At 54.4% G+C, this 21,221-nt stretch overlaps 1 protein-coding gene across 1 annotated transcript in view; it reads left to right on the top strand.

Moving 5' to 3' along the window:
- Window positions 1–11,949, top strand: part of CDH26 (cadherin 26) — a 42,280-nt gene extending 30,331 nt beyond the window's left edge. The window contains exons 14-17 of the mRNA XM_072735183.1: window positions 2,913–2,981; window positions 4,602–4,697; window positions 9,146–9,220; window positions 11,195–11,949. Coding sequence (XP_072591284.1) covers window positions 2,913–2,981; window positions 4,602–4,697; window positions 9,146–9,220; window positions 11,195–11,362 — 408 coding nt within the window. The 3' untranslated portion in view covers window positions 11,363–11,949. The remainder of the gene's footprint in view (window positions 1–2,912; window positions 2,982–4,601; window positions 4,698–9,145; window positions 9,221–11,194) is intronic.
- The last annotated feature ends 9,272 nt before the right edge of the window (window positions 11,950–21,221 follow it).

Below are 21,221 nucleotides of genomic sequence, written 5' to 3'. Positions count from 1 at the left end.
ACTCACATTTGAGTAGCAAATGGGAAAAAGATTATCCTGTAAACACTGTTCTAGCTCAACTACATCGAATTATTGTTTTAGGTCAGGAATTCTCAACTATGGGCAGTTTTGCCTTCCACCCCCTGCCCCGGGGGACATTTGGCAATGCCTGGAGACAATTTTGATGGTCACAACTTGGTTGGGGAGGGAGACATGCTTTTGGCTTCCAGTGGGTGCAGAGAGGCCAGGGTAGCTGCTGACCACCTACCGTGCACAGGATGGCCCCACCACAAAGGAGGGGCTGGGCCAAAGCACCCTGCAGTGCTGGGGTGGGGAAGCCTCGCTTAGAGGGGGGTGGTGTTCACCAGGTGGGCTCCCCCTCGATGGAAAGCGTGTCAGGCTTGCTATCGAAACACCTGGGGTAGTGGTGAGGCACAACCTGTCCCTCTAGCCTTGCCCGCTGGGGCTGGGCACAGAGCTCACTGGCCTGGCAGGGCCAAGACCCGGGCTTTGCGTCTCCCCAGCTCCACCTCACTGAGCACGTCATTCAACTCCACATCCTCACCTGTGAGCCAGGGACGATAAAAATCAGCCTTACCGATGGGCTGAGGATCAGAGCCCACGTGCCCGTGAAGCATCTCCCCCCGCCCCCTCAGGCACCAGGTGATCAGCAGGCAACTGGCAACTGATGGATTTTCAAACCTGCTGCAGCCGACGCCGACCTTGCTGTGTGTCCTCCCGGCAGCCGGGGCTGGGGTTAGCCCGGCAACGAGATGAAGGCCCTGGGAGCTCTTCACCTGGAACTAAGGGTGCTGGATCTAGAAACAGAAAGCCACAGAAATGTGTCCAAAGGGAGCACCGTCTGTCCTGCACAAGGGGGTCTCGGTCGCTCCCCCCTCCCCCCCCCCCCCGTTGGCTTAGATCTCCACCCACGATTTTCTCCAGAAGGATGAGACATGTTGCACCAAGTGAGATGCTTTTGAGAAAAGACAATCCAAGCAACTTTGGCCTCATGCTGGAGTAAATAGGGAGCTATGCTAAAAAGTGATTGTGTGGGACAAGCAGGGTCGACGAAGACCCCTTGGGTTCTTCTCATATTTCTTTTCCTTCTGGCATGATGGGAGGAGGAAGGGACAGCCCCGGGCAATGGTACGGGTGTGGGTGCCCTTGTGCCCATGCAGAGCTCTTTGGGCCCTTCCTGTTGTGGGACCCAGAAGGCAGGAGGTACAGACCTAACTCTCCAGAGAGCTGAACCCCCCAGAAAAATCCCCCCACTGTGCTGTTTTGATTGGTTCATGTGATTCTGAGCAGGAAACCATCCTGACCAACAGCAGTGCTCCGTGGGGCAGACCGATCCCTGGCCTTGGGCGGCTCCACTCTGCTTGGCTGCTCAGTCACCCAGGAAAATGCACCCGGGGGCTGAGCTCAGGCTCCCGGTGGGGTCGGGGCTGAGGCAGCCGGGCTTGGAGGACACCAGTGGGGACGTTGCCTCCCCAGGCACTGTCTGTGGGCATAGCCACGGTGGAAGAGGTGCAGATGGTGCCCGGTGGCATTCATGTCGGCCAGTGGCTCTGTGGTTGTCTCTTGAGGAGGGAGCAGCTAGAGAAGCAGAGTGTGTGGGGGGGAAGCTTGGTCACGGCGGAGCTGGGGCAGGCAGGCTGGGGGCATCTGGTGGCAGGATGGCACCAGTCCAGGGCCGGCTGCGAGACAGAGGAGAGGGGCCCATCCAGGACAAGGGGCCTCTGTCCCCTTCTTGGCCCAAGATGTTTTCCCCATGTCTTCTAGTCACAGCTCAGGACATGTCCCCACTTCTACCCTCATGTCTTTAGGCCTCTGAGGCCCGGGATCCAGCAAATCTGGGTTTGGATTCCAGAACTGTGGCTCGTCAGACACAGAAGCTACTTAATCCTTGGCTTTCATATATAAAGAGACGTTAGCCATGTTCCCTCTCAGGTTTACTGGACAATTTAATCAAATAACGTGTGAAGTCTTTAGCATAGGCCAGGCCAGGGCATTAGCCCACACGCAGTGCAAGTGGCTGCTGATATTACTATTTTTTTTTAAGATTTTATTTATTTATTCATGAGAGACACACACAGAGATATAGAAAGAGAGAGAGAGAAAGAGAGAGAGAGAGAGGATACAGGTAGAGGGAGACGCAGCCTCCATGCAGGGAGCCTGATGTGGGACTCGATCCTGGGTCTCCAGGATCATGCCCTGAGCTGAAGACAGACACTCAACCACTGAGCCACTCAGGCGTCCCCGTTATTACTATTATTAACAGTAATTGCTAATTTCGTCTTTGGAACTATTGGCAAGTGAGGCCATTTCAAGGCTTACACACTCCTCCTCGGCCGTCCATCTGACGTGACACTTCCACGCACATACGCACATCCAGGGACGCTCCGTGGTCTTGGGAGGACTCGCTTCATCCAAGACACCACTGCTGATTCCACCACCCTGTCGTGTTCGGGCACCCGACACCCCCTGATCAAGATGATCTGCAAGATTGCATAGATGCCCCTGGGCCCGGGAAGAGAAATCCAGCCCCAGCAACATTTGGGCCCTCGGTGGACAGGTGTTGACCGGGAAATGAACGAGACCGTGCACACAGCACCTCCCAACCCTGGGGACTGGAGAGCATCGCCCCAGCACTGGAAGAGCAGGGCCTTAGGTTCTGAGACCCCGTTGAAACAGGAGACTTTCTTTTTTTACCATCACTTCCACGAGACACAGAACAACGAGAAATTCCACTTCCCGGCCAGGAATTCCAAAGGAGTCCTCTGGATTTACGGGATGGGTGTATTTTCTGGGGCCTGGAGGTTTTGGGGTTGGCGTCGATACATGGCGGGGATGTCATTCCTTGCTCTCTGCTTTCATGTCTGCCGTCTGTAATTTCAAGCCCGTCATACTTCTTTCCGTGTGTCCCACAGGGAAGGCCGGATCAGGTGTCAGTCCTGTTGCTCAACGCAGCTGAGGCTGGTGCCCAGCTGGGTGCTCAGGTAAGCGCGGCCTCTCTGCTGCTTGGGTTTAGACAGAGACGTGGCTTTGTGGCGGGCCCCTGTGGCAGGGAACACCCACCCACACCCCCAAGGTCCTTGTGCCAGCCCGCTCCACACCTCCCTGCGCCCAGCCTCACCTGCTAAGCCCCGTGACTCCATGCACCCTAGCAAGTCAGCAGCATCAGGGCCCCGTGCCCAGACTCCAGCCTGGCCAGCGCCACCTTCGAGACCTTTTGCCGCATGCACATGCCACTTACGCTTGTGTACTTTGGACCATATTTCTTTCTCTAGATGGACTCTGTCCAAATAAAGTACCTTTATTTAAACAGGACATTCTATATTTCAAACAAACAAACGAACAAACAAACAAAAACCAGTTTTACTGGTATGAGGAGCAGAGAAGTGGAGAATAGACATAATAGAAAAGGAGCCTGTACTCATTCTGGGTAGAGAACACCCCCTTCCAAAGGCGCAGGGTGTCTGAGGAAGGCAGGGCTAGGAGAGCCATGCTGGCCCCAGACGGAGACACCCCCCGCCCCACACCATCAGGAGTGGGATGAGGAGTCGGAAGGGCAATGATTTTCTCACCGTGCAATTCAACATCATTTAAGCTCATGTTTCCAAACTGGTTAAACCTCCCTTCTCTACACAGTAGGTGATCCCACTTGGGAAAAAGCGAGTTAATTCAGGGCTGCCATAAATTATGGAGCAGGTGCCTGGCTGGGGGTGAGCGGGGGTGGGTCTAGCGGGCATTCCGTCCACCCATCCATGCTCCCGGGGGGGCTGCTCTTTTCTGTCCTGCACACCGATGCCGTGTGGGCTGGGCCAGCGGTGGGCACCTCCTCCCTGACCGGTCTGTTAGCTTCCAGAGGCCAGACGCATGGCTCCCCATAAGCACAAACCCAGCTCCGATTCCCTGCCTGTGCCCCGGGGGGTGCACCCGGCAAGCACAAACCCACGGACACTTCACCTGAACCCCTGGGGGAGGGTGATCATGTTTATCCATCTATAGGGGAGGAGGCCGAGGGGTCCCTGGCTCCTATTTCTCCATGTGTCTGCGGGTTCCCTTCACGGCGGCCCGCAGAAAGTCACTGCACCGATGGTGACTGGTTCACTGGGCTGCCTGCCATTCACACACCTTCCCTAAGTTAAGTCATCACATGATTTATTGGGCAACCTGGTATTTTAAAATCTGCTGCAAAGCATGGACTGTCTTTAACCATTGCTAAGATCCATTGCCTACTTTATTCTCTTTGAAGTTTTGTCTCGTTATTGAAGGACCTAATAAAATCATAGAGACCCAAAGCAGAAATTGCCGACAGCCTCATCCCTAAATCTAGGCAGTTTCATTTGTCTGCGTCACTGGCGAGGTCTTCTGCGCGCACGTACTCGATGTTACGGGTAGAATGTTGGGGTCCCCAACAGGCCCGGAGTCTCGGCCGGCCACGTGCGGCCTTTCCAGAGTCTTCTCTCGCATCTCTCCACCTTCCCTCTTCCTCTCCCGTTCCCCCTGTCCTCGTCGTAAGGCCAGCTTCTGTGTGTATGCGGGTGCAGGGCAGGGGAAGGGCGTGGAAGGACACACACGCATTATCTTCCGAGTAAATCAGCATTTCCCCCTAGAATCCGTGTGACACGCTACCACTGGCAGAGAGGGCGCTGGACCAAGAATACTTTATCATGAGGACTCCAGTGCATTACGGAAGTTCCCTGCCTGCGGTAAGCCCCCCTAGTGATTGACAGTTGGTTCCCTTGAGAGGTGGGTCTTCTAGAAGATTCTGCGGTACTCGGAGAACGAACACAGTCAATGAAAACCTTCCCATTTAGCTAAGATTACTGTTGGTTAAGAGTCAATATCTGACAGTCCTGATCAAATATGATGCTTTTTATTTTATTTTATTTTATTTTATTTTATTTTATTTATAATACATTTATTTTTTATTGGTGTTCAATTTGCCAACATACAGAATAACACCCAGTGCTCTTTTTAGAACACCCACAAATAAACACCTTTCCTCATGTCCGTCTAAGGGTGCCCGAGATAATCCGTAAGGTTACAGGATTACAAGATTGGCTTTGGCCCCAACCAGATTTCAGGCCTCCTGCCAACTGAGCCCTGACATCCTCCCGTATCACGTCTTCATACACTCTGTGTACAAATTCTAGAACTATTGCTTTGCTTTTTAAAATGATTTTTCTCCTGGAGGAGCAGGGTGCCTGCCTGGCTCAGTTGGTAGAGCATGTGACTCTGGATCTCAGGGTCATGATGGGCATGGATCTGACTATTTTTTTAAGACTTTTTTAAGACTATTTTTTTGAGACACAGAAAGAGGCAGTGACAGAGGCAGAGGGAGAAGCAGGCTCCCTGTGGGGACCCCGATGTGGGACTCGATTCCAGGACCCTGGGATCACACCCTGAGCTGAAGGCAGACACTCAGCCACTAGCGCCCCCCCAGGCGTCCCTGGATCTTACTTTAAAAAGTAAAATAAAATCTTAAAAAAAATAAAATTACATGATTTTGCTGAAATAATTTGGCTCATAAGTTGCAAAAATAGGCCAGGGAGTTCCTGTGTACTCTTCACACAGCTCCCCCCAAGGATAACATGACCATAACACTTCATCAAAACAAGAAATCTGACTTTGGCATAACATTTTTAATACAGGTCTCAAATAGAGACCTTATTTGGACTTCTCTACTGTAAGTAGGTATTATTTCAACAAAAAAAAAATGTGCTTTTTTGGCAATTACTAAAAGAGATATTCAAGGTTCAAAAAGCCACAATTTTTGTGATGGAAAGCTTCTAAAAAAGAATTCAAGATCTGTATAATTTCATTACCTTTCCTCAGGCTGCGTTTGAGCGAAGATAAAAATGTGCTATTCTTTTTTTTGCACAAACATGATGCAACGAACCCACCCTTGAAAAGGCTCGTGCATTCACAAATGTGTCCCTCTGGCCTTGGCAGGGCTGGCTTCATGGGCAAGGACGGACTGGTCGGTCAGTCACACGGGGCCCTGTGCTCAGAAGGGCCCTGTGCTTGGTTTAAAGCTCTCTGGTCACCATCTTGAAAGTCTTAATATTTGGACAAGTGCTCCTACATTTTTAATTTTGCCCTGGGACCTGCAAATTATATAGCCGGTTCTGGGTCCTAGGGAGGAAGTTACCTCATTCAAAAATGTTGAGGCCATGCCCACGGCACAAAGTGAGCCTTACTGGGCTTTCAAGGATCAGAGGTGAGACTTCAAAATCTCCTATTTTCATACTCCTTCCCCACAAAGCAGCCATAAAGCTCACCCATGGATTTGTGCTATGAATAGTTATGCTGCTATCACTAGAATTATTATACCTTTAGAATAAAATTCGAAAGCAAGGGAAGTCTGGGTGGCTCAGTGGTTGGGTGGCTGCCTTTGGGTCAGGTCATGATCCCGGCATCCGGGATTGAGTCCCTCTCGGGCTCCCTGCATGGAGCCTGCTTATCCCTCTGCCTGTGTCTCTACATCTCTCTCTCTCTCTGTGTCTCTCATAAATAAATAAATAAATAAATAAATAAATAAATAAATAAATAATAAATAAATAAATCTTTTTAAAAAATTTGAAAGCAATATGATTGCAAGATTTTCTAGTCACATATATGCATCCTTGGGTAATTTATACGAAACCAGTAACATTCCATCTTTGTTACTTTTGTTTTACTTATTTATATTATTTCACCCTTTTAAATTCAAGGGTTGTGGCATGCTTTTTGAGCCAAGAGGAGTAAAAAGCAAATATTCTACTCTTGTAAGTACAGATGAAGCTATTACTGTGGAAAGGGTTATCTTACCTAGCCCGGGCTGCTCCTGGGCTAACCTCCAGGGAAAGTCCTGAAAATTAGAAATTTGAAAAAAAATATGCCCAACATCCAAATAAACTAAAAGGAGGCACGAATGTGGAAAAATGAATTAGAAGGAATTAGAGAACACACCTAGACTTGGAAGCCTTCAGTTTTTAGTCGCTGGCAAATTCCTTTTGCTGCTCAGTCGCTAAGAACTTGGCCAAGGCCTAAATGTCCTTCTGTCTCCTTCACAGGCTTATGGAAGTTTTGAGCTAAGGGGGCCTCTGGTCCATTTTGTTCCTAAACCTTTTCAGCAGCCACATTCTTCTGCTCAAAGGAGATCCTGGGAAGAATGCCGTTACAAGTAAGGCAGATAAGAGTAGCTTCTTATCAGCATTCATTTTGAGTGAATAAATGTCCAGTGATGTTTATAACACACACCAAAGAAATCAGTAGAAACAGTGGATCTGCTGGACACCAAAAAAAAAAATATAGAAGGTGGATGTTGTGGATGAAGTTGGCAAAATCACATTATCTTAGCACCTAATTCATTGCCACACATTGATATAAATTGGTTGTTAAAATAGAAAGAAAACTTGGATTTATACCAACGAGCAGTTTCAAATATTATGTTTTTATGTAGCTCAATTCATAGTATTAAGATTTCCTTTGATTAAGCAAACAGGAGATGAAAAGCTTCCTTCAAGCTTCATAAAAGCAAATTATGAAGTTTTTGCTTTTGTTAACATGTTTCAGGGGGACTCCACAAGATGTCAACTATTTTCTGTTATATCATAAAAATAACATTAAATATGTTAAAATAGTTTGCAAATAGTTAAAATGAAATTCAAGCACTCCTACTGGAGAGTCTCTGAGGACGCGGGGGCCCTGGGGACATGGTCTGAAGCTAGTGCCTCCGTGCAAAGAGGCGGGGAAGCTGTGCTGGTAGTTGGGGGGGGGTATGGGGGTACGTGTTGTCCCCGCTGGGGGCCTGCAGCTGGCTCCAGGTGCAATGGCCCTGAGCCTCCCCAGAGAAGGACGTCCTCCTTCTGAGGAGGACCAGCGTGTGACCAGGGAGCATCTGGGGAAGGGCCCAGGTGGCAGGAAGGACGTGCACCCCCAGGAGCTCCCTCTGAGAGGCCGCAGGAGCCAAACCGAGTATAGCGTCTGCAAGCATAGCTCCCTGCGCTGGGGGCCGGGCAGCAGCAGGTCCTCAGCGCTGCAGGGGGAGGCCACACTTGCTTGCTATTGTTTAGTGCAGGTCACTTGGCGTCATGCGGCGGCCACACAGATGTGCACACAGATGTGTGTGTGTATCATATATGAACATGTAAGTTCATACTATATATGGGCCTGTGAAGTTATGTATTTATGCATAAAATGGCCCCAGACTTCATCATTTTCACACGTCCTCTGGGGTGCAACAAGTGCCCCCTACCCAGGGATGATCAGAAGTCACTTCTGTGTTTTATTTATTTTTCACTTCCATGTTTTAAAACACAAATCGTATTGTGGTGCTGTCCCATTTGAATCTTCCCAAAGGCTTCCTGGTGACCTTGGGATGAAGTCTGCAGCCTTGTGGACCAGGGTCCTGTGGGCTGCTCCGGCCTCTGCTGGCCTCTGACTCCGGGCTCTGGTCACGCTGCGCCCCTGCCAGGCCGCGGGCATCTGCTGGCCCTGCCACCTGGAAAGCCCTCGTTGCCTTCTCCTGTTCCTCCTCCTCCTGAGAGGCCTCCGTGACCCCGGCTAGGCGGGGTCGCCCTTCCACCCCCCGCCCGTCACGCTGGTCGCGCTCCCCCCCGCGTGCTGGCCCTGTACCTGCGCGAGCCTGGAGGCCACCTTGCATTTGTGCCCGCGGAGCCTGGCTGGCCCGGCCCCGGTGCCGGCCTGACTTCCACGACTCCGTGTGCGATCCGTGGGCTTCCGGGCCGCCCCCCCGGGATGCCGTGGGTGCTTCCTCACCGCGTACCCCGCAGGCCCGGATGCGCACACACTGGCTGAGTGAAGGGGCGAAGGGCTCGCCCAGCAGGGAGCAGCGGGAGGAGGCGGCCCGGGGAGCAGCCCCTTGCCGGTGGAGCTCGTGCAGCGTCCTAAGGCCTGCTGGCTGCTTCCTCCCGGCTCCCTTCACCCCCAGAAGCCACGGCACTGAAAGGCCTGGCGTTGACACCCGCCGGGCCTCCCCGGCCTCCCGACACACACACAGGACACATGTGCGCAGTGTCCTTGGCCGGCCTCCTCCCTGGGGCGGCCCCCCACCCGGGGGGGCCCCTCCGAGCTGCCGCAGACGTCACTGGGGCGGGGGGCGGAAGGGGGCTCCTCAGGGGTGTGAGGATTCCACTTGTTTGCCTTGCAGGCTTCCCCGGACACCGTGGTGCCCAGACGATGCCTGGATGCGAGGGCGGGGACGATGGTGGAGACCCTGAGTCAGGTGGGCTGGGCTGCCCTGGGCCCGCGTGTGCCAGCTGTGGGCTCTGCTCCTGCCTCTGAGGCCCCGGGACCCTGTTCCGTGAAGCCCGGTGATGCTCCTGGTGGCCTGTCCCCTGGCCCTTAGAAACCATGCCCGGTGGGGCCACGGGCTCATGGCCGGAGGAGCCGGGGCCTCCCCACCTGTGCCCTCTGGTCCCCGTCAGTCCCCAGCACGGGGCTCCATGCCTCCGTGAGGTGCCCAGGCCACGGGGGGGCTCGGTCTCTCCCAGCCCTGCAGGACAGACAAAGCCACGGACACTTTGTGCAAGTAGCAAAGCAAAGCCAGGCAGTCCGGGCTCCTTCTGGAAGGGGCCACGTGTCCTGCAGAGTCGTGGCTGCTGCCAGTCGCTTCACCAGGAAGATGCAGAGGAGGTGCCCATCCTGAGCTGGTGCAGCCCCCGTGAGAATAGGCCCATGTCCCTGATCCGCGGATGAGGGAGCAGGAAACGTGTGCTCAGGGCCGTTGCCCAAGGGGGTCAAGCTACAAGGACGCAGATCTGAGGCTGGGCACAGTAGGCCCAGGGTGGACCCCTTCTCCTTGAGGGACCACCCGATCTCTGACCGACGTGGAGAAGGCACGCCGCCCCGCCCCGAGCCTCCTGTAAAGGGGCCCTGGGACCCCCCAGTGCACACCAGGGGTGGTGCTGGGCGCGGTCGGATCAACTAGCCTCACGGACACGGCACATGGTGATGGTCCCCAGCACCCGGGTCCACACACGGCTGACCCAAGTGGACTGTGTGGACAGGGACGGGGGTCCCCACCCTCTGGCCGAGGCCCGTCCTCCTGCGGCCTCCGGGCGGGAAGGTTTGCTGGGTGCAAGCCCGCAGCTCCGGGCTCGGTGCTATCAGAGGGGAAACGCAGGTGCAAGGCCCGCGTCTTTCCCGCGAGCCGTCTAGCGTAGCGGGGGCGTATGATGAGTTCTTGGTCTTATGGGGCCTGACGGTCGCTGACTCAGGGTGCGGCAGCCGCTGCTCTGTCGTCAGCCTCGGGACTTTTGAAGCTGCGTGTACGCGGCACAGACTCCACGGCAGGTTGTGTGTCGCTCACGCACACCAGGCCCGTCGTTAATTACCCATCGGGCCGCGGGGAGGGATGTGCGGGGGCTCGGACGGCCGCGGCCGGAGCACGTGTGTGCGCGTGTGTGTGCACACGCGTGTGAGCTGGCAAGGCTTCCCTGCTCCCCATGGCCCAATCCCTGCAGGGACGGCCACACCGCCACCACCGTTCCGGGGGGAGCAGAGGCAGGTGGGGGCCCTGCTGTGGGCGCCGCTACACACCGGCGGGCACGCGGAGCCCGAGGAAGCAGGAGACCGCTGGCTGGGAGCTCGGGGACACGGATGGGTGGCCTCGGGGCCCCTCCTTGTCCTCCTTCGGGCATTTGCCCTCCTCCTGCCTCCTGGTGCTCTGGGCCCTTCGCTTCCTAGAAGGTTCTGGCCCAAACCGGCCGCACCTGGGCTAGTGCGAGGCGCGGGGTCAGAGGGCACCCTCCTGGCGAGTTTGAAGGGAAGCAGGTGAAAGCCCTTTAAGCTGGTGCGTCCACCCTACACACGTTTCCTGAGTCTCTCAGGCCAAAGCTAGGAAAGTCTTGGCAAGACAGGGCTTGGCCCCCAAGGGTGGCTGAGTCCGCCCAGTGGAGGCGACTGCAGGGGAAGTGGCAGCAGGTGTGAGTGGCAGGAGGGGAGGCGCCAGGGCGCAGATGCGGGGTCGAGCCCGGGGGGGGGGGGGGGCGCAGGTGGTAGGGAGCTGGGGCGCATACCCCGGGACCCCCCACGGCCCCCCAGGGGGGCGCTCTCCCCATTTCCAAGTCCGGGAGACCTCTGGGGTGGCCGGGGACAGGGGACAGCCTGCCACTAGCACTGCACCCAGGGGTCCCTCCAGCGGAGCCTGGAGGAGTCGGACCTGGCACTGACCTTCTCTTGCCCTCCTCTCCTGCAGAAGCTCTGTGGTGTGGACGCGCTCGCAGGGGACCGCGGTGACCCACCTCACATCTACGCAGAGGAGGGCGAGGGTGAGGGAGCAGAAAGCCTCAGTTCTCTTGGCGGCTCGGAGCCTGACCCCTGGGCTTCGGAGACGGCGCTGCTGGAAGAAATACACCCGAAGTAGGTGTTCCTTCCTGAAAAAGCACATTTTGGAGGAGTGGACTAATGCACGGAGGGCGATCACTGCTCAAGGACCTTCTTCTTCTCGACCCTCCTCCTCCTCCTTACATCACTCCTCGCCCTCATGCGGGGGTAACCACGAGCCTGGACTAAACGCTCTGGTATTTTCAGAGCAGACGTCTTGGAACCAAAGCAAAACGACAGGTCATGCTTATTTTTATTTTTATTTTTATTTTTATTTTTATTTTTATTTTTATTTTTAATAAATGTGATTTGTCAGAGTTTTTAGAGAAATCCTCATTTAATTGTGTAATTCCTTCTATTAGCAGCCCCACTCTGAGGGGAAATGAAATGGAAATTTATAGATTCCCCAGCAATTTGGCAACAACCGGTAATACTGCGGAAAAATGAAAATGGATTTTTTTTGTGAATATTTGCCTTTCTGTAATTATGATTCTGCTTCAGTGTAAGTAAGAAGATAAACAGGGAAATACCTTTTGTAATATTTGTGATCGGTATTTTTAGTGGTTGTCAAGAAATAAATGTTGGTACCTTTTTACTTTTTGAATAAATATGTTATCATAAGACAAAGGATTATGTGTAACCCTTTAAAAGCAGTACGCACCCGAAAAAAGGAATGGGCACAAGGTCGCTTGCATTATTATCCCCTTATTGCTGGTTTAAGTGTGTGTGCATTAGGAGCGGGGAGATTGAGTTCTTTTAAAATTCTTTTTAAAAATTCAAATAGCAGGACATACACCGTATAAATTGTCTTCTTGTCTGAGTGAAAGATGCATGGCACAGGACAAAAGGGGTGCAGGTTCCTGACACCCTGAAGCCGCACGGGTCTGATTCCTGGACCACCTTATTCTGGACTCAAAATGAGAGAGGGTTTTATTTTATTTTATTTTATTTTATTTTATTAATTAATTAATTAATTAATTAATTTTATTTATTTTATTTTATTTTATTTATTTATTTATTTATTTTATTTTATTTATTTTATTTTATTATTTTATTTATTTTATTTTATTTTATTTTATTTTATTTTATTTTATTTTATTTTATTTTAGAGAGAGAGGAAGACAGGGAGAAAAAAGAGGGGGAGCAGCAGGTAGAGGGAGATCAGGCTCCCTGCAGGGCAGGGGCCCCACGTGGGACTCAATCCCAGGACCCCACACCAGGACCTGAGCCTAAGGCAGACGCTTAACCCAGTGAACCCCCTCACGTGCAGCAAGTTTCAATATGTGTTGTTGAAGCCACTGCTCTTTTGGATTTTCCGCTACCCGTGGGCAAATCTAATCTTAACCGATACAGAAGAAAGCAGCGGGAGGAGCACCGCACAAGCAGCAGCACATAACAGTGATATAGTGAGAACGATGGTAATAGTAATAAAAACCAATAAAAACAAGAGAATTTGCTTGTCTGAGTCACTTAGGAAACAGCTAAGCAAAATTGTAAATGCCATCAGGACGCTTTAGTAAGCACAGTGGATATCTAAACGTCTACGGCCACGTCCTAAAAAAATATTTGTATAATAGATGGATGTGATCCTCGGGGAGCGCCCTCTCGCCGCGCCCCGGGCCGAATCGGGAGAAACACGAGTGCGCCGTCGGGGCGGCGACTGTGACGTCAGGTGGGTTAAGCAGACTCAGGATCACGGCTTCCCCTTGCTGCACAGGTATTTAGAGAAGCATCAAGTGTTCGTGCGCGGTCACCTCACTGGGTACCGGACAAGGAAGAGAGACCATCTCCAAAGCGGTGGGACGTCGGCCTGACCTGTGTACCCCAGCGGCCCCGCGGCTGCAATGATTCAGACAGTCCAGGCCATTTTCTGGGTAATTTGGGATAAAAGTAATTTTTTTAGGAAACTATAGGTGTTGAGACCGAATTGTTGACAGGGGTGGGTGGGTGGTCATTAGGCCTTCCTGGATCTGAGGCAACGGTCAGGGAACCACGGCCCTCCATCTGCTCTTGCGAATAAAGCTTTATTGGCACACGGCTATGCCCTGCCACCGTCTCCGTGTCATCGACGGCCGCTTTCGTGCTGTCACAGCAGAGCCGCACGGCCCACAGAGCCAAACAGAATTACTTCCTGGCTCCTACAGAAAAAAGCATGCCAACTCCTTGTTGAAGGCGGCCTCTCCTCCTCCTCCTCCTCCTCCTCCTCCCTCTCCTTCTTTTCTTCTTTTCTTCACTCCATATCACATCAAATATACGGAGCTGTATCCAGACCCTGGGTTAAAAACAAACACGTTGCCACATACATTTTGAAAGGTTTTAAACAAGTTTGCTTTTGGCTACGGGCAGCTTGTTTCGTTTACTACTGGTCATGAAATCTTGGCGGTTGTGCATATTTGTGAATTCTTGCGTTATGAGATGCTCTGCAACTAATTGTTTTCAAAAGTAATAAAATACTGATGAAAAATTCATGAATGCTGAATTTAACGATTAACAAGGAGAACGAAGTATCATATTTTGTAGATACTTAATTAGACATTAATTTTAATTTTGCTATTCCCTTGGTGTATTTTGAAGCATATATATATATACATATATATATGTATATATATATGTATATATATATTTTTTCTTTTCCCCCAGATCTTGACCATTTTCCTTTCATCTCAGGCTTTGGGGGTATGATGTCCAGGAGAGAAAATGGCCCCGTTGGCATGGCTATGAACACACCTGGCATACGGCCTTTCCCTCTAGGATGTTGGTCTATATTATATATCATTACTTTCCCCAACAACACCCACAGGGAATATTCATCGATGCTCTCCCCACAAGTCCGTTCTCAAGTCTATGTACAATTCTTTAAAATTTTTTCCATTAGAGGGAAGCCTGCGTGGCTCCATCGGTGAAGTGTCAGCCTTTGGCTCAGGTCGTGATCTCGGGGTCCTGGGACCGAGTCCCGCATCAGGCTCCCTGCTCAGTGGGGAGCCTGCTTCTCCCTCTCCTCCCTGCTCATGCTCCCTCGATACATCTGTCTCTCTCTCAAATAAATAAATAAATAAATAAATAAATAAATAAATAAAATCTTTAAAAAAAAAAGTTTTCCCGTCAGGCTCTCTGCATGGAGCCTGCTTTTCCCTCTGCTTGTGTCTCTGCCTCTCTCTCTCTCTCTCTCTCTCTCTCTCTGTGTGTGTCTCATGAATAAATAAATAAAATCTTAAAAAAAAAAGTTTCCATTAGAAATGTCAGCTTCAAGAGGTTTTGGTGAAAATGTTGCCTAGAGTGGAATTCACATATATTCGTGAACTAAATCAAGTCTTATTAATGGCAATGAAGAAAGCAATAAAACAGAAACAGTAAATATTTTCAGGGAAAATGTGATTTTATTAAGAACATTAGCCTCTGAATGACTTAGCAGTCCAAAGATAGCTGCTGTCCGGGAAGTTAAATACTTATTTTGCATTTCATCAATTTTGGTCCCCCATTTGCATTAACAATCTCATTGATTTTATGGGGTTTTCATTGGAGGTGTTTGTTTTGCTCATTTTATGATTTACTGAACACAGAAGCTCTCTCAGTTAAACCTTGCCCAAGGGATGCACTAGCCTGAGAACCCTCACTTTACGTCCCCGGCAAGCAGGCGTAGCAACAGCCCCCTCCTCAAGGAAGGTGCGTGGGCGGAAGACGACACACCTTGTCTGGTCGTTGTGTCCTCGGAAATGTGCGTGTCAGAGGCCGGAGGACGAGGATAGAGGATTCTGGAGCTGGGGAGAACGGGAGATGCTGGCCCTGAAATCTGACACATTAGCAGAGACTGCTAATTGCCCCAATATCTGTTACTCTGACTTCTTCAACAAAAGAATCTTGAATTTTCTGCCATCCGGAATGAGAGTGACCTCTCCACCCTCCCTTGAGCCAGGGCTGCCCAAGGGACTATGTTCTGGCCAACAGAAGGCAAGTTGGGGGAAGTGTCCTTGGTGAGTGGAGATGGGTCTATCTCTTCCCCTCTTCCTCTTGTGGCGGGATGGGGATATGATGGCTGGCGCTGAGGCAGCCATCCTGGACGCTGAGCCGGTAGAGCCGATCCGTGGTACATCAACAGCATAGGGGACGCGTGGGGCCTCTGCTGCCGTGAGCCCCCCTGGACCCATCGATGGACCACCTTGCCCCGTCCGGGGCAAAAGGAAGGAGAATCAAATGTCTTGTTTCAGCCACTGGTCTCCTCTGGCTTTTCTGGCTCCATCACTCACGGGCAGATCTCATCTTCGCTGGTACAAAATGAAGGAGCAAGAGCCGCGAGCTGCAAGGGGCAGAACTGAAACATGTGGCGCTGGCTTGGGGCTGCGGTCAGGTGGCAGGGACCCGGATCATGTGGGCTGGAGTCCTGCGACGGTGGTGACGGGGACGGGAAGCACTCCGCGACAGCCGGCCCCGACTGTTTTGAAGAGCAGCCCATGTTCTGACCTAGGATTGAGGGGGTAGTGACAGGGGAGACCGTAACGTGGCGGTGTGGCGGCTGCTTCCTGCCGCTGTCAGCATTTGCGCGCCGTGGATGTGGCCCCGGCAATCTGGGTTGCCCGGGAGCTCGGGAACTCGGAGCCTTGCAGGGTTGAGAAAGCAACGGCTGTGTCTCTCAGGTGACATCAGTAACTGGGATGCTTTCCGGCCAAGCACACACTTAGCGGAAAATAAAACTAGCGGCCCAGTCCTGCGGGTTTGTGAGGCCTCCTGCAGGAGCCCTTTGCTGCGGCGGCCCCAGGCGGGCAGGACGCTGTGCCGGGACATGGGGGCGGGTCGGCCCGGCGTGGAGGCCGATGAGCGAAGGCCGGACCCTCGGGCGTGGACACTGCCTTGACACGCGGGGCTGAATGGAAACAGAGCTCAGAAGTCTACACGCGTGTGAATAATGCTTTGCCGAAGAAACCACAGCCTCGTCTGGAAGAGTCCGCGGTTGTCCGACCCCAGAGCAACCCTGGGGACCACCGACCTGAAGCCCCAGAAGCAAACTGTGACAACGGGGCAGGCCCCAGGCAGGGGCTGCCCCCTGACACCCACGTCGGGGGTGGGGGGTGGTGGCCGGCAGAGGCAAGGGTAGCAAGGACCCCGGTGGGGGTCCGCAGAAGGGTCTTTGCTCCTCCTTCTGCCCGGGTTTGCTCAGGTGGGTGGACCGGTGATGACCGTGTTCCTCAGTCCAAAGGGGGGTTCGGTTGCAGGCATCTGGTTCTTACTCATGTTGGGTGGATTGGGAACCAGGAGCCGGTTCCTTTGCAGGCTGTCGAACCAGCCAGCGGGGAGGCCTGCGCCTTTACCCCAACACCCTGGATTTGGAGCCAGACCCGGGAACTGGCTGGGGCTCTGCAGTGAGTGTGGTCGGAAGGGCGAGGACGGGTGCACGGGCGGCTAAAAGGTGGACGGCGGCCCGGAATACCAGCCACCCCACCCCGTCCCTTTCCTTCCTCCTAAGAAATAAAGTCCCTGTGTTTTAGCAAGAGCACAGCTTCCCAGCCCCTCCCTGAATGAGAGGTGACCAGGTGGCCACATGCTGGGGTATAAATGTGAAGGTGGAGGTTCGGGTGGACACAGGGATGGATGCTTTGGACGCTTCCTGCTGTGCAGCGTGTGCTGGGAGGAGCCGGGACCCGCGAGAGCTCAGATGAGCACACGTGGACAAGAGGAAAACGCACACAGGCCAGCGTTTCCTTGGGGGAGGGGGGGGGCCTGTGTCGTCTGTCGCTTACGGCCACACTGAGCACCAAGCGACCCGCACTGTATGACCTAGCACACCCGCCCGTGCACAGGGGAACCGCTGGCCTACGGCTGGTCATGCTCTAGGGCACGACCTCGGCTAGTTCAGTCCATTCACTGAACACACTGTTTCTCCCCCCATTACGTTCCAACAAATCTTTGCACGATGAACGTTTAGTATTTATAATGTGCCGCATGTTCGCTTAATTCTTTTGAAAAATGTCACTGTCCTGTGGCAGGCCCTCTAAAACATCCTTTCCTCGGGTTACCCCAACCCCTTTTGACGTTGGATTTGATTTCTGGAAACTGCCAAGGGTCACTCCGGCCCCTTGCCGCATGAGCAGGTGAGCGACGGGCCTCCGTGGCTCTGCTCGAGCGGGGAGCAGGTGTGAGGGGGGCCCGGCGGAGCAGACCCTGGGTCCTCGGCAGTCGTCGAGCTGACCTGCCAGGTGTCTGAGCCGCGGGCGTCACAGGGTGGCCGCGCCGGGTGGGCTGACGGTGCTCGCCTGGCACGCAGAGTGCCCGAGGTGCCTGTTTCAAGGCCACCGGCTTCATTCTGCCCTTGTCGCCGCGTGACGCTCACGGTCAGGCCCTGGGGCTCCTGGTCCAAGGAGCACACGCACCTGGAGGGCCGGGACCTGGGGTCTCTGCTTTAACCAGGAGGAAACTGCTGGGGGAGTCGCGTCCTGCAGGTGGATGCGTCCAGAGCCCAGGAAGGACCCCCCTCCCCGCCCCGACCCCGGGGAAAGGGCAGCGAGCAGATCCCGGCTTCCAGCAACCACGTCGCGGAGGCCACGGTTCCCGCTTCCAGACGCCCTCGGCTCCGCTCTAACTAGACTGTGACCCTGCTGAGAGACAAGGAAGGATGGTTTGGTTGCCACGTGAATAAGCGTCGAGGCGCCTGCTCGACGGTCTGGACGTGCTCTTCGCGGGCAAGCCGGTCGGGGACTGTTTGGCTCGACCTGCACTGAGAGCACCAGGGGCTATTCCGTAGGATCAGGGGTTCCGGGGACTTGGGGTGATGCCGCCGGGCACTTCGGGTTCTCACAAAGGGACACAGAGTGGGTGGATGTCCCCAGGGTGGCCCCACCATGGGCCACGAGTGCCAGTCGTGCTGGGTGGAGAAACCCTGCCACCCACCTGCGCAGACCCCCTCGGGGATGCCACTCAGAGGCCCAGACGCTGATGATCCATCGCAGTTTCCCACAGAAGAAAACAAACTTGCTCTCTCGGATGGGCCAGGAGCGGGCAAGTGGATGTGGACTGTCACCTGGGCCAGGGCTTGCACCCGCCCCCGGTGCCTGGCTCGCCACCACTTACTCGGGGTTGACACATCCCGTTCTCGAGGCTCTTGAGCTCACAGGAGGCTGAAAACAGCAGAGATGGTCAGACAGGAGCTGCTTGCCCCCCGATCCAACCAAGCCGGGGTGTAGACACAGTAGATGGAACGATTTCCACTCGGCAAAATGAACCCGACACTCAACACTGTGTTTGGCAGGAGGGAGACATGAGAACTTGGGTGTTGGCGGAGCCCAGCGCCAGGCCCCCCGCGCCCGGGGGGCACGTGAGGGGACAGCTCCTGGCTGGGCGAGGCTCTCTTACCCCCGGGCTGGGGCTCCCCGGGCAGGGCCTCAGCCTCTAGGGGCAGAATGGAGGGTTTGAGAGCCTGGGTTTCCCTGGGCCGTCGCAGTGAACTGGACCCCACCACGCAGGGGTCCGCGTGTCCACCTGTCCCCAGCAGCCTGCCACCCCGTCCGGGGAAAGTTGCCTGGGCTCTGGGGTCGGGGGAGCTCGACGGCCTGGGCTCTCAGCCCTGACCATGGCGGCCGCACCTGGTCCAGAGGTGAGCGTGCCCCCCACCGAGCCAGCGGGGTGTGGGCCCAGCCGTTCCCCGACACGGTGCCATCGGGAGGTGGAGGGCGGTCAGCGCCGGGGCAGCCGAGGCCCCTCCGTAGGGCCCCTGAGGGCAGGCATGGAGCCACGCGGCAGGTGCAGCAGGTGCGGATGGACACGGGGTCCTCGCGACACAGCTTAGGGGGCAGCTGCGCCTCCCCTCGGGCAGCTCCTGCCCCAACACGTCTCCCCATGTGCTCGATTCCAGTTTCTAGAAACCAGCCCGGGTGAAATCATTCCCTTCTGGGAGATGATTTTCTCCGGGAGCCAAGTCCTTGCAGCAAGCCGTCCTGGGGAGCAGGAGTGCAGCTTCGGGGACCCCTGGGGGGCCCACGGCCGGGCGGGTGGGCTGCGGAGCGTCTCCAAGGAAGCGCTGATGCCCGGAGTCACTTGGGCCGGGGCGGGGGGACGCCAGCCTCCCACCCAGGCTCCCCCCTTCTCAGGAGGCTCTTGAGGCCACGAAGGTGCGAGCGTCCGTGTGCATGTGACACATTTCTCGTCCTTTTTTTTTTTTTAAAAGTTTTTTTTTTTAATTTTTTTATTTATGATAGTCACAGAGAGAGAGAGAGAGGCAGAGACACAGGCGGAGGGAGAAGCAGGCTCCATGCACCGAGAGCCCGACGTGGGATTCGATCCCGGGTCTCCAGGATCGCGCCCTGGTCCAAAGGCAGGCGCCAAACCACTGCACCACCCAGGGATCCCCACATTTCTCGTCCTTAAGGAAGATTCGATTGTGCATCTGAACATCTGAGATGCAATACTGAGGATTAATGGAATTAAATTACTTGGAAAAGCTTCTTCAGGTTCTTTAGATGAAGGGAGCGTAACGTTGGTGAGATTCTGTTCGTAGTTTCCGGTAGTTGACATTTTTCTGTCCCCTTTGTTGAGCCGCTTTATGGGGCCTGCAAGGTTGTTGGAAGGACGGGCGGAGAGGGCAGGAGGGGCGCGGGAGAGGCTCTGGGCGTCTGGGTGTTCCTCGGGGTCGGGGGGCCGCTGGCCGCCACCGCCTTTGTCTTCCCATGTTCCAGATTTGACTTCCGAAGCTTCTACGCCCCCTGCTCCGGAAGATATTGGCTTAACCTCTCAGGTGACTTGTCCATCGAGGCCCCAGCAGCGGCCGCCTGCTTCTCTCAGCTTTGCTGCCTCCGCGGGCGGACCTGCCTGTTTGCAGAAATCAGTTTTTAATATGGAACGAGACCGAGTTGTTCCTCCAGAGCAAAACAGCCTGAGAATAAGAATGACAAAAATAATACTGACAACGATACTGTAATTCAATACTCGTAATTATTAAAACGCCACCGTGAAGGTCTGAGCTTTGCAATGGACAGCGGAGGTTGGAGAAATTCGCTCCGAAACTCGTCTCTGTTAGTCGGGAAGCGCCCACAGAGTCCTGCACCCGGTCAAGGCCTGTGTCTCGTGCAGACGACGGCGGGTCCCTGCGGCCTCTGCACAGGGAAGGGACGGGGAGGACACCCTGGCTCCAGGTTCTGTTGCCCCCCTGGCCGTGATCTGCTTGCGTGGGAGGCTGGCGGGGGCAGGCGGGCACGTAGACACCAGATCCACGGCCCCAGGTGGATTTCTGCTGTCCACTCAACACTTTTTTTCAACATCCTGAGCGGAGGAACTGGTGTCTGCGCATGACGTTCACGGTCCCGAAGAGCCGACTGCGCCCTCCTAGGGCCCTGGTTTCAGAGAGAAGCTGGCTCTGCGGTCAAGCAGGGGTGCATAAGGCGGGAGGATGGGGACGCGGCTGAACCTGGGGCCGTCGGGGGCCGTCGGCGGCTGTCGTTCAGCGGCGGAGCACTGCCCCCCGGGATGCTTCCCGAACCAGCACCTGGGGAGCTTGCGGGAACACGGGGGCTGGGCCTGAGACCTGCACTTTTACTAGGATTTCCGGTGGCTCTTAAGCAAGCCGTGTGCTGTTGCGTAAACTGAGTCGTGTACAGACTGCATCCACTCACGTGCACACCGAGCATTCACTGGGCACTTCCAGGGGGCCAGGCCGTGTTAAGTACTTTGCCACATTTCTGACCCTGGCCTCCTATTATCACCCCCACTCCGTAGAGGAGGGGGATGGAGCCTGGGGAAAGCATACCAGTGACCTGCCCAAGGTCACAGCTGGGAAGAGGGTCCACAGCTCACATTCCTAATACCCCTTTGCCAACTGGGGTCTTTTCCGGGCTCCGACAGAGGACAACAGGCAGGCAGTCACAACGGTGGTGCCAGCCCAGGGCTGTGGGGCACGAAGTGGGGGGCGTGTGCCTTCT

Source organism: Vulpes vulpes, chromosome 14, assembly GCF_048418805.1.
Source record: "Vulpes vulpes isolate BD-2025 chromosome 14, VulVul3, whole genome shotgun sequence".
In the NCBI taxonomy this organism is placed as follows: Eukaryota; Metazoa; Chordata; class Mammalia; order Carnivora; family Canidae; genus Vulpes; species Vulpes vulpes.
This window is presented reverse-complemented; position numbering and strand designations above follow the sequence as displayed.